Source organism: Anopheles stephensi, chromosome 2, assembly GCF_013141755.1.
Source record: "Anopheles stephensi strain Indian chromosome 2, UCI_ANSTEP_V1.0, whole genome shotgun sequence".
Taxonomy (NCBI): Eukaryota; Metazoa; Arthropoda; class Insecta; order Diptera; family Culicidae; genus Anopheles; species Anopheles stephensi.
The window spans coordinates 63,572,721-63,584,602 of record NC_050202.1 but is presented as its reverse complement, the minus strand read 5'-3'; the positions used below and the strand labels follow the sequence as shown (position 1 = coordinate 63,584,602).

Genomic DNA, 11,882 nt, shown 5'->3' with positions numbered 1-11,882 from the left:
CTGTTTAAAATTAATAACGGTTGAAAATGCATCAATTGAATATGAAAAGTGGATGACATTTTCCGAGACGCGACTATCCACAACCTTCACACAACCGTTCGTTCCATTGTGGTATTTCCGTTTGACAAATTAGTTCGGTAAACCAGTTATTATTTGATGAAGCTGTTAAATTTCACACATTTTGATTGTTTTATTAATATTTCGAGTCTTTTCTTCACGTTTTGTCGATATTTTCGCCAAAATCGCTTTATTTACCGCTGTCACTTTGACAGCGTGCCCGGTTTGTTTATGACAGCTGCGTTTGACGTGGCTGAACACCAATCGACGTGGATGGTGTCGTAGCGAACAACAAACCGTATCTTTTGCCAGTCCGCCGGGAGCCGCGCGCAGCAGTTTCAGTACATTTCTCGTTTTCGAATCGTACGTAGCATACAAATAAACCACCATCAACAATGGTCAAGTTCGTGCTAGCATCGGTTGCGTTGTGCTGTGCGTTGGGTTTCGCTGCCGCCAGCACCTGCACAAACCCGGAGGTGAAAACCAACTTTTACTCCACCACGGATGCTACGATCGTGAGCCAGATTGGGTTTGTGACGGAGTTCACGCTGAAGTGTTCGAACGCCGGAGCCGAAAAGTCGCCCCTGTTCGCGGAGGTTCTCGGCAAGTTGGCCCCGGTTGTGCGCATCGGTGAAAACAAGTACCAGGTAAGAAAGCACCATCACCAAACAACTTCCGCTCCGTTGGCTAATGTTGCGATAAACGGTGTGCTTGTTGCAGGTCAGCTGGAATGAAGAAATCAAGAAGGCTAGCAGCGGATCGTACGCCGTCCGTCTGTTCGACGAAGAGTCGTACGCCGCTGTGCGCAAGGCTCAGCGTGCCGGCGAGGACATCCAGTCGGTGAAACCCCTCACGGCCGTCACCGTTAGCTTCCCCGGCGCGTACAAGGGACCGTGGGTTAACTCGGAGATTCTCGCCACCGGTTTGGTTGGATTCGTGGCATACGTTGCATTCACGACACGGTCCAAGCTGATGGCGTAAGCGGGACGTGAACGCTACCGCAAGTTTGGTTCGCGCTTTGTTTCTAGGTTTTCATCGCATTTCATCCGCTCGTCCGTAGCCTCTCGGCAGCAAAATACCCAGCCTCAACACACATGTTTTAAATGTGCGAAATGCACTAGACGGCATCCATCATAGAGAGAGAGAGAGAGAGAGAGAGAGAGTGAAAGCATCCCTCACCGGAACGGGAGGGAAAAACGAGGCACAACTATTTCCGATTCGACGGAACCGTTCACAGCTAGCTGGTACTTTCATTTCGTTGGAGACTGAATCATGATTACCTACAGTGAATAAAAGAAGAAGAAGAGATCGGTTGGTGTGGCCGTCGGAACCGGAACATGAAAACGCTGCAGTAGAGAGTACGAAGCAGAAAAATGTTTGTGAATATCACACGAAATCATCGGCAAAAGAAAAACATCATCCACCCGGGTAAGTAGCTGTATTATAGTCCTTTAGTCTTGTATGTTTTATTCGTAACAGTGAAATGCGCCAAACATAGGCGCTGGTTCATTTCCGCTCGACACAGTTTTCCCCGGTTTGCAAGCAAATTTCCAGCTCCTTTTCCTTCTTCCTACCTTTGGGGTTTTCCCCGGGTTTCGTGAATCAATAATGTAACGCTTTGTTACGGGTAATGATAATTCTAAGAAGTTAAACTCTCGAACAGCTGCTCGGCACCGGGCGTGTGCACCAGTGTACAGGATCGATTTCCCTAAACGGGGTTCTTCTCTCTCTCTCTCACTCACTCACTCTCGGTCTCGGAAACCACTCGCGGGTTTTTCGACTTGAAACTGAGTTTGTTGAGTTTTATTTTTTCTCGATAGGTTAATTCTACATCGGAATAAGCCTGCGATTGTATATTTGACTATAATTTGCCCTCCCGACCTGGCACGGAACCTGTTTTAAAACCGTTTGTCTATCTACACCGTATTGTTATAGACCGGAGTATGGTTGGTTTAGATGATGGAACCGTCACCGCTTGTTTGTGGGCTACTACTTACATGTGTAACGTTTCGTCAAACAAATTCTATTACTCCGAGCTTAGGTTTAGTATATTTGTATGGCCGCACGTTGGATTAATCATCTCAATCGAGCTGCAAACACGGTACTGCGATTTTCTTTTAAGGGTCGAAACAGGGGTTTGGGATAAGAGGATAATATCAACTGCACTGCAAATACGCTTCCAACAAAGTAAAAGCAGCAGACAAGAAGTCATATGGCCACCACCCCCCTTTTTTTTGCACAGTTCCGTTGGTTAGTGCAATTGAAGAAGTAAATCGAATTCGGTACTGTGTTACTGTGTTGTTTGCTAGCTACTGGTATATTAGTATTCACCAACGCCACTCCGGTTGTCGACGAGATCGGAGCGTTTTCTGTCTTCGATTTTTAATTCAAATATTTTCTTCAACAATACAGTACTTCAAACGGATATCGGGGGACACATGGAAGTCGAACAATTGGTCTAATGTAATGAAAATGATACTGAACTACCAAGCCCGTAGCATCTCTTTAATCCGTCCCATCCGGCCATGGGGGTAGTCCCGATTTGGCGCTAGTAAAATTCTTTTACTGTTTTATTTTTAGTAAATGTTCCCTTAAGCGGAGCAATTGTTCAATTTCAAGATTGTTCCGCAGTTTCGTTTGAAGCACTGCACTGCATCTTTCATACAAATAAGCGATATGCGATATTATCGATGAGATGGGAAGTAAGATTCTATGGTGTAGGGGTGTAGCGTAAAGACTTTCTTCCGTTTTCGACTACCACCGCGATTTGTGTTCTCTTTAATTCCTTTGGACAAATGCGTGGGAAATGCTTAAAGGTTTGAGTTAATTTGATTTAATGATTTTTTTTGTGATTTTATCTGCCTTTCTCTAAACTGGAACACACCACCACGCATTGATTATTCTATCGATGATCATTTACTAGGGTGTGTGTATGTGGGGTTTTTTTTTCGTACGATTTTTAGATATTTTTCAATCTGTTCCAATATGCTCACTTCTCGATCGAATTGCTTTATTTACACAGTAGAGAAGAAGCTTATGAATTTGATTGATTTCTTCCAGTCTAATAGCCCTTCGATTAGTCCTCCGTTGACCACCCTCTGACTGTAGGAGATTTAATGTTCGGAACGAAGTTTTACTACACGAGATAAGGATGATTGGCTTAAGCTAGTACGGTTCAGCTAACGTGATGCTGTCGCCTGCTGTGAGGAGAATTTAAACTATTAAAACAGCCCCACCGATGGTCGGCAATCCGCGCATTGCTGGTTTGAAAAAGGGCGAAACAGTCCTCAGTGATAACACGATCATCGGACCGGGTGTGGCGGATACAAAGGAGGGTTTAGTGTAAAAAAGTTTCTAAAAAAATGATAAAACGCAAGATAGTACTAACAGAAGAAAAAATGTTTTATTAAAATCATCCACGGGCGCAACACAACAGCGTTGCGAAACAAACGTACATAAAATTAATTTAACACATCTAGCACGACTCTGGGAACACAAAAAGGGTAAAGCAAAATCATATGGAAGACTTCACTATGAAGTGATAAAACTGAAGTTGAAAATGAAATCCCATTTTTTCGTATTTCTGGCAAGAGAGAATATGACTGTTGCAAATCTTGCAGAGCTGCTCACAACACAATGATAAAATAAAAAAATCCTAACGAACTAATCCATTTCCCTACGTTAATTGGTTGCGAAATCGTCGTTGACACGCGGTGCTTGGAATGAGTGAATATTGCCGCTCGTATTGCATTGTTGCTTTAAACGAATCGTTTTTCCTTTCTTTGTACGCTTTCTCGTGTGACGCTTTGCTTAAAATGTTAGGTAAAAATAGGTTATCGATAACAGATAGAAACAAGAGATCCTGCTGCTGCCCTTTTGCAGGACCATTTCAACACGGTGGCGATCGTAATACACCGGGATCGTAAGCGTCAGTCCCATCTTGCAATGTGTTCCTTAGTGATACACTAAACGTAATACAACGTTAAGAGGATGTCGTGCGTAATGGGGGGCGACCGGTTTGCCCACCTGCTTGCATTTGCTTGAAGCTAGAGAGGTTGCGGGTTTTTTTTTTTTGTTTGTTGCACTGGGTTTAAGTATTGCACTGCTGTCCGGTGGTTCACTGGTTTTGCGAATTTAAGCTCCAGGCAGCAAACTGTTCCTGCCATTGAGTATTATCCTGGGGAAAAAAAGAGGGAAAAGGAATATGATGTATTTTTCTACCATTTTCACGGACCATCTTCACGCACCTTTTCGCTCCACTCGTGCGTGGTCATGTGCATCTCGTCAAAGTCTGTAAGGAAGTTGACAAAAAAAAAAAAAAACCAGAGGTACTAAGTAGCATTATAAGAGTGGATTTCACCTTGTAGTCACCGCAGAAAACATGCCACAAATGAAAGAAGTTTGAAAAACAAGGTGCAGAACAGGAGACGAAAATGAGACATTCAGACGTTTATCAAAGGAGGAAGAAACACGGCACGGGTTCGTTTCGAGTTGCTGTTCGTTACACACACACTTGTATTAGGTTCTTAATAGTTTCGACTGAATGTTGCCACGTTGTTAGTGCAAGTGCATAAATTACAGGTGAGTCCAAAGAAGTATTCGTTTAGCAGCATATTTTGCTCTAAATGGCTGAGTTGGGGCTTAATAGACATTTGTAAAGTAATAAGCCTAACGATTAGCTCACAAATAACTTCACAGATCACGTAGAATAAAGTCTCCCTAATGTTCCAGCTGCCTTAAGTTTCTTAGCGAATCATTTATGCCTAGGTTAAGTGTTCTTGGTAGACGAGATGGCTTCTAATTATCAAATATTTCATTATAGTTGCTAATATCTTCAAAAATTATTCGACTGAGCTCTTATCAGGACTCTGTGAGGATACTAGAATTACCAGGACAGGCTCCGTTTATTCAATCATTTGATACTAGTCAGTTACCTCCTTTGTCTTCCAAGTCCTATGTAGCAAGAGACCTCGTAGTTCGGAGAAGCACATTGTCCTAGTTTCAGCTACCTAAGAGACCTACCATCGTGATCGAAGGGTCTTCGTTATTCTAGCCTTATCTTACAAGAAACTTTGAAGCCAAAGATGCCTTCTATCGTGTAGTCCGGGGGGGCTTCAGCTACCATAAGTCCTCGTAGTTGAAGAGGCCTAGTCGTCTCAGCGTTTATAGAGACCTTGTTGTCCACGGATGCCCCAAATCCCTTCTTGATAGAGACTTTTACATCTGTGTTTCCCTACTCTAATTAAGCTCCAATTAAGTCAAGCAAGCCTTTCATAGTAGACCCCTGGAAGTTGTAGAGCGGAAATAATAGGATTTCCGTATCCTGTTTTCCCCAAACCCTGTTACGCCCCAACCTCAACCGTTAGAGAAAAATACTGCGAATACTTTTTTGGCACTATTACATTTTCCTCATTCCCCATCATTTGTTGGTGTGCTCTACATTAAAGCACTATGATGACTACTACCAGTGCGGATGATACAACCGCACACCCTTTGTTCGCTTGCTACATTACAAGGATTGCGCGTGTCGCCGGCGGAGGCTTTCGAACGGATCTCGAACGTGTTGCCTTGGTGGTGGTAGTACAGGTAGAACGATTAACGTACGTACGTGGTGCTGTTGCATCATTAATATTACCTACACGTGACACATTAGAACATTGGTGTGAAACATGTGCTCTGCATTGGTGCTCGTATCATTCCATTCAAACACACTACAACAAAACGGGTGAAACGTTAGGAGGAAAAAAAATGTTCAAAAAACACAACACAACAACAAAAACCGGACACTGTTGGAGTGACGCCAACAGGTGCGCACACAAAACACAAACCACCAACACAAACAAGCGATGGGGAAAACAGGACGATCACGGATCACTGTTTTGCTGCACCGCATCGTTGCCGAGGCGCTTCATTTGTAAATCGATCGACCGATCGATCGTTCATGGTCGCAGCGATGGCCGGCAAGCGAATGGGCCAGCCGTGCTGCTGCTGCTCACCATTCCGTGCACCGGTGTTTAGCTACTTCACGTTCCTGCGATCGTGTGTGTGCGTGTGTGTGTGTGTGTGTGTGTGGAAAGAGCGAGTTTCGAATGTCCGTGTCCGGTGTGTATGCTTACCTAGCGAATGGCGCATCGTGTGCTGCGACGAAGCGATACTGTCATCGTCGGATCCCTCTGAAAAGTAGCGCATCGGCGGCTTATGTACGACGCCGGGCGGAAGATGTCCTTCGTAGTGTGCATAGAAAACTGGAGATTTCCCGTGTCAACCCGGCCCCCGGGGACGGTAGGGCAAGATAAGTAGGTAACGCAGTAACGTTATGCGTGCGGGATGTAGTTGGTTGTTGATTGTTTGTTAGGTAGCGGTAGGACAGGGGTTTTGTTTGCATTAGAATTTTGGTCGCAATTAGCAGCGGCATCACAGTGTTTGTGTATCGGTGTTTGTTTTTTATCGGGATAGGTGTAAAGAACCAGTTGCCAATCGGTGTGGGTGGTGTAGGTGGGTTGTTGGGTGGGTGGGTTGAAGTGTTTCGTTTCATTTGTTACACAATTTCACCAAATTTCGTTGTTGCGAGCGTGTGAAGGCAGGCAGTTTGCCATTGTTGTCGTTGTGTTGTGAGCGTTGTTGTTTCGAGCGTGTGTGTTTGGCAGAGGCATGCGTGTAAGAAAGTAAACGATCGAAGAAAAAAAACCGATCATCGTTTTAAGATCGATCATGCGTGTTTTGGGTTGTTATATTGTGGTTTTTGTGTGTGGGTATGTATGTTTTTTCGAGCCCAACGGCATTGGAAAAATTGGGGTTTGTTTTGAAAACTGTGTGGATTTGTGTACAGTAACGTGAGCATTAAAAAACAGACTGGTTTATAGGGGGCTTTTTTGTGCAAAGCTCTTGTATCCCAGCGATCTTCTCAACAACATGTGGTTTTATATGATGTTTTTTTGTTATCGTTTATTTATAGAGGCTTCGGATCTTTGGGACCTTATTCAAACGGCAGGACCGGGGTTCAAATCCCATTTTGGGCCGTACCCTCATAGTGAGGATGGACTGTCCAACTATGCGGTATCAATAAGACTAGGAAGGCTGGCATAACCTCTGAGGTCGTCAGACCAAAAAAGCAGAAGAAGAAGAGGGCCGGCCGTATATTCTTCTAGATAAGATAGAAATTATTTGGAATTTTTCTCCTTACTGATCTCATCAACTATCATTAGATTTTTATTAAATTAGAGAAGATTAGAGCAAACCTTTATCAGAGGAACTGTTTCGATCATTTAAAAGATAAGGCTCAAAAAGAAATGATCTGCTGGTACCAGTTGATTCGAGCCAAATTCAGTTCATTACATTATCCGTCGAAGCTTTATTTTCATCGCCATTGAAATTAAAGCCTATTTTAAATCAATTTTTTAATGCAAAGCGTTACTGCTGTGTAGATTATGATGAACGGAAGGATAAAGGAATCGGCATTTCAAACAAAGCAAAAGGGTATCACCGTGAGCGATGCTAGTAGTTTGTAGCAAAAAAATGTTGCACATTTGTTTTGTAAATTATTGTAATTGCATCAAAAAAGTAATGGCAAAAAAGGGGTTCATCTTTTGGTGTTTCCTTCTTTAATTGGTGTCGGCGTATATCGGGAACAAAATTAAAATTCTACTTAACGCTTACCAAAAATCAGCAACTTAAGGTCAAAAACCAAAACAAAAAACTGCACACATTTTACTTTGCTCCCTCTCGTCCGCGGGACAGAGGAGAGTACAAGTCGGGGAATGACGCCGGGTTTTTTTTTTTAATCCTTTAGCAATTGCAAAAATAGCGAAAAGAAGAAGATTTCCGTGGCTAACGATGAAGTGCGGTGGGGTAAAGTGTGTCTGGGTAGAGAAGAGTTTTGAATTGGGGCGAGTTTGAGCATTGTGTTTGAAGAAGCAACCACATCATATCGATCTGAGAATATCTGTTCTGTTCTGTGGACGTGATATTACATTTATTATCCTTTTTTGTTTGTCTTTTTGCAACCATGTGTGTCCTTGTATGTCTTTTATCGATGGAAGATTCGTTTTTGTGTTTGAACTGCTAGGAAGCTTTCGACTCCTTTTCCTCCTTTTCGAGCGGAGAGGGTGGGCGATTAACCTCTAACACGTTGCCTGCCTGTCGTTTGCCCGGTGGTCGGCTTTTTTCGGTGGGAGAGAATCAGGTTTGGGCCACCGGTTTTGGAAATGTGGTTTATTTTCCCTCTCTCTCTCTAAAGTATGCACACACAGACACACTAAACTCTGCGCTCCTTCAGGAACGTCGATTCCGGTGGGGATGAACCTAGAAAACCAATGGATGGATTGTTGTTTGGAAGTGCATTCGAACAGAAAACATGACCACCACACGATCCAATCGTCGATGGTCGGCGATCCATTTAGGGGGACAGAGTAAGTAATGGTGGAAGCGATCTGATACTGTGTTTTTGTTTGGTTTTGGATGAAATTTGATTGTTTGAAGAGTAAATGCGCTGCCACAAGAGCAAAAAAACACAAACACACACATACGTATAGCGCACACATCGACGGGCTCGCGAGATGACCAGTACATAGCGCCTCTACGGAACAATCAGTCATTAGTCACTACTTGATAATGCAGACAGTAACAAAGAAATGGAAACAGCGCAGCGGTAACATTAAAACAATGATGACACAGAGCCGAAATCGTATGCTACGGAAGCACATAACACATCCAGACCAGGAAGGTTTGTAATGTACGTGAAGCTAGTCAAGCTAAACCCCTATAGCGTTTGGTTGATTAGCGCGTGACCACCCCGGCCGGCCCTTAAGTATTCAACTGTTTGGCGAGAGTTGGTTTGGTTCGAGGCATCGATCGCATAAGTCGCCCATGGACACGTGTAAAAGTACATATACACCAACAAACAGACAGAAGGTTGTAGAGTGAGCAATAGAGAAAATGGTAAAAACATTGAGAGAAACATGAAGAGTTAGGAGAAGATCAAGAATTACGATGGCGAAAATAATAACATAGAGAAGAAGGCACAGAAAGTGTAGTAAAACACCGGAAGATAAAATAGTTTGAAAAGTCCCTTTGGGGACACGCAAACACACAACACACATCGTAACAAAAAGGCGATCGAAAGCGATGACTGCAATCGGGCTTCGATTGCAGTTGATGGAAGTAACGAAACTATGTGACTAATTGGCCAAACAACACACGCTGGGTGGTGCAGCAGTTCTGGGACTGGCTGTGGTGGATCGATGGAACAGAGCAGACAGACATTGAGAAGTGGTGCGTGAGTGAGAAAGAGAGAGAGAGAGAGCAAATGCGATTAAGGAAGAGTGTGAGAACAGTGAGTGAGAAGTGAAAGCGAGTGCGGATCCGTTCAGGACGAGGAGAGTCTTGTGTGCGGTACCTGAGTTAAGCTCGCGCACCAGCGAGGACATCGCGGTGGAAACGGAATCGGCCGCATAGTGCAGATCCGACCGGCCACCACCACCGGCAGCTAGAGACGAAAGAGACCCAAGTGGTCCAAAATCTCTATAATATTTAAACAACAACAACCACCGGCAGCGGCAGCGGCGGCGACGTTCGTTCTCGAGCCAAGCGGACCACCACCACCACCATTATTAATGCTACCATTATCTGTGAATATGGGCTATGGGAAGCGTAATAATTCGAAAAGCGGATCGAAATGTTCTTCAAAACAGCGAAAACACACCGATGACGATGATCATGATGATGATGATGATGATGGGATGCAAAACACATGAACACACATATATGAGGCGAGACACAACCCAAAATCGGTTGAAAAAGAAGCAAAACAATAGGAGATTAATAGCTAGATGAGTGTGTACTGGAAGTATGGGTCAAAACCGAAAAATGACTATCGAATGAAGCGACAACTGAAAATCTGATTAGCTGGTTAAAATCAAATGTCCGACACCGATTAGAAAGTGAAATTAATTTGTTCTAGTTTAAGCGCGTTGAAACAAACGTTTTATGCCTGGATGAGAGACGCACAAGCGCCGATATGCAATCACAGAAACGGTACAGAGACGCAAACAACGAGCAAACAGAACAGAATTAGCAACTCTGGATGAAGCAGCCTGAAGCTTTGCTTTGCTTTTTGATGATTAAATGTCGTTAGGGTAAACTTCATGAGCTCACAGTACAATGCTTTGGGCTTATTTGATGGGACAGGAAAGAGGAAATGGGAGTGATTAGCGAAGTGGAGAGAGAATATCACAGTCTAACACACACACGCACACACAGAAGGCGCTACTCACTGTTGTTTCCATTTGGTGCGTATCCCCGCATATCCATACCACCGCCTCCGGGACCCATGTGCGGATCCTGCCCGTGCATTCCACCAACACCGGGCGGAAGCATACCGGGTGGTACATTGGGTGGCATTCCGGAACCGCCGGGGTTCATCGGTCCCTGCCGTGAACCTTGGTTTGGCATCGGTGGTCCTGCAACGCGAGAGTTGGCAATTAGTTGGCCAACAACGCGAGAGAATGAAAAAAAAAACAACGCGACGTACCCTGCGGTATCGGTGGGCTTTTACCCGACCGTGGACTAGAGTTGGGCGTCGACCGGGGGCTCTGCGTTTGATGGTTTTTAAGCATCCGCATGAGACCCTCGAGCTGTGCCATTAGCTGGCGCCGCGAATCCTGCAACGCTCCCAGATGGCCCTCCAGCTCGCCCTTCCGCTGGCGAAGGGCGCGCAGCTCGTTCATCAGGGCCGGACTTTCCGGTGCGACCTGTTCCGCTTCCTGCTGGCGGCGTAGTTTCTGAATTTCGCGCATTATCTCCTTGTTCTTCGATTCGAGCTGCATGATCAGTTCACGCTGGGCCCGTGAGCTGTCCAGCCCTATCTGCACCGGATCGGGCGCGGATCCACCGGGCTGCGTTGATGATAAAGAAAAGGTGACTTAAAGCGTGTGTTAATAACAGTCGTGCATAATGGGCAAGTACCGTCCGTGATTCCTGTGCTAGGCGTGCTGCGTATCGCGCGATCAGTCTGTGCTCCTCATCGTTGGAATTAACGGCTCCACCACGCGTTCCGGACGTACCGTTACTGTCGAGCGATAATCCGGTTGCCCTGGATGAAGGGAAAGCGTTTTATTAAACTGCTCATCCCCGCCACCAACCCTCCTCCCACCCATCTCCTTACCGCGAGTCCAGTGTACTGCTGCGATCGTACAGCCCCGGTATACCCCCGTCAGGGAATCCGTTGTGTGACGGCAACGGTGACGGCGGGACAATGTGCGATAGGTTGAGCGTTTTCTCGGGCTGCTCGGGAAACCGGGGCAGGGCCTGGATCTGTTTGTCCGGCACGCAGCGGAAACTTTTGCGCAGCGAATGGCCAATCTGTTTGCTGGGGCTTTTGTAGCTCGAGTACTCCTTCACCTCGTGATCGTTCTGGTGGTTCAGCGATACGCGCCCCTGCCAGAAACAGTCCTGGCACAGCTGATACCCATGGCAACGTTGGCAACGGTAACGGAAACCGGTAAAGTTTTCCCGCATACACACCGAACACACGGTCGGGTGCACGACAGATTCGACGGTAGCGAGCCGGTGCAGCAGCGGCATCCACACGAGACAGGCCGGTCCCGGTTCGGTCATGAAGCCGGCCATGAAATCGTTTACCGTGATTTTGTTCTCCACCGGGAAGATTTCCGACTCGAGACCCTCTTTGTAGAAGAAGGTGGGCGACTCGAAGACGGCTGCCGGAAGCGCAAGCACTTCGCGCAGGAAATCGCCCAATTTCCAGTGTATTAGCTGGCCAGCACCGTCGGAGATTTGCGAGAAGATATCTAGCAGACCGGGGGAAGAAA

General features: G+C 45.5%; 2 protein-coding genes across 14 annotated transcripts in view; one reads left to right on the top strand and one right to left on the bottom strand.

Annotated features, from left to right (window-relative positions):
• Positions 1 to 286: 286 nt before the first annotated feature.
• On the top strand, positions 287 to 1,401 carry LOC118506741 (translocon-associated protein subunit delta). The gene is made up of 2 exons (XM_036044300.1): positions 287 to 704; positions 778 to 1,401. The coding sequence occupies exons 1-2, from the start codon at positions 453 to 455 to the stop codon at positions 1,036 to 1,038; spliced, it is 513 nt and encodes a 170-aa protein (XP_035900193.1). The 5' UTR covers positions 287 to 452; the 3' UTR covers positions 1,039 to 1,401.
• An 85-nt stretch (positions 1,402 to 1,486) lies between these two features.
• The window catches only part of LOC118506737 (dystrobrevin beta), a 37,226-nt gene continuing 26,830 nt past the window's right edge, over positions 1,487 to 11,882 (bottom strand). The window contains exons 4-12 of one of the 13 annotated variants that reach the window (XM_036044286.1): positions 11,219 to 11,861; positions 11,020 to 11,146; positions 10,586 to 10,949; positions 10,329 to 10,514; positions 9,604 to 9,681; positions 9,452 to 9,541; positions 4,305 to 4,348; positions 4,084 to 4,234; positions 1,487 to 4,022 (exon numbers count right to left, since the gene is read on the bottom strand). In XM_036044286.1, coding sequence (XP_035900179.1) covers positions 4,175 to 4,234; positions 4,305 to 4,348; positions 9,452 to 9,541; positions 9,604 to 9,681; positions 10,329 to 10,514; positions 10,586 to 10,949; positions 11,020 to 11,146; positions 11,219 to 11,861 — 1,592 coding nt within the window. In that variant the 3' untranslated portion in view covers positions 1,487 to 4,022; positions 4,084 to 4,174. The other 12 variants (XM_036044287.1, XM_036044291.1, XM_036044290.1 and 9 more) reach the window with 12 other exon arrangements.

Bases quoted from the DNA above. Each gene is read 5' to 3' on its own strand.
- LOC118506741 (XM_036044300.1), top strand. From the start codon at position 453: ATGGTCAAGTTCGTGCTAGCATCGGTTGCGTTGTGCTGTGCGTTGGGT. The intron at 705-777 runs GTAAGAAAGCAC...TGCTTGTTGCAG, and splicing joins TCGGTGAAAACAAGTACCAG to GTCAGCTGGAATGAAGAAAT.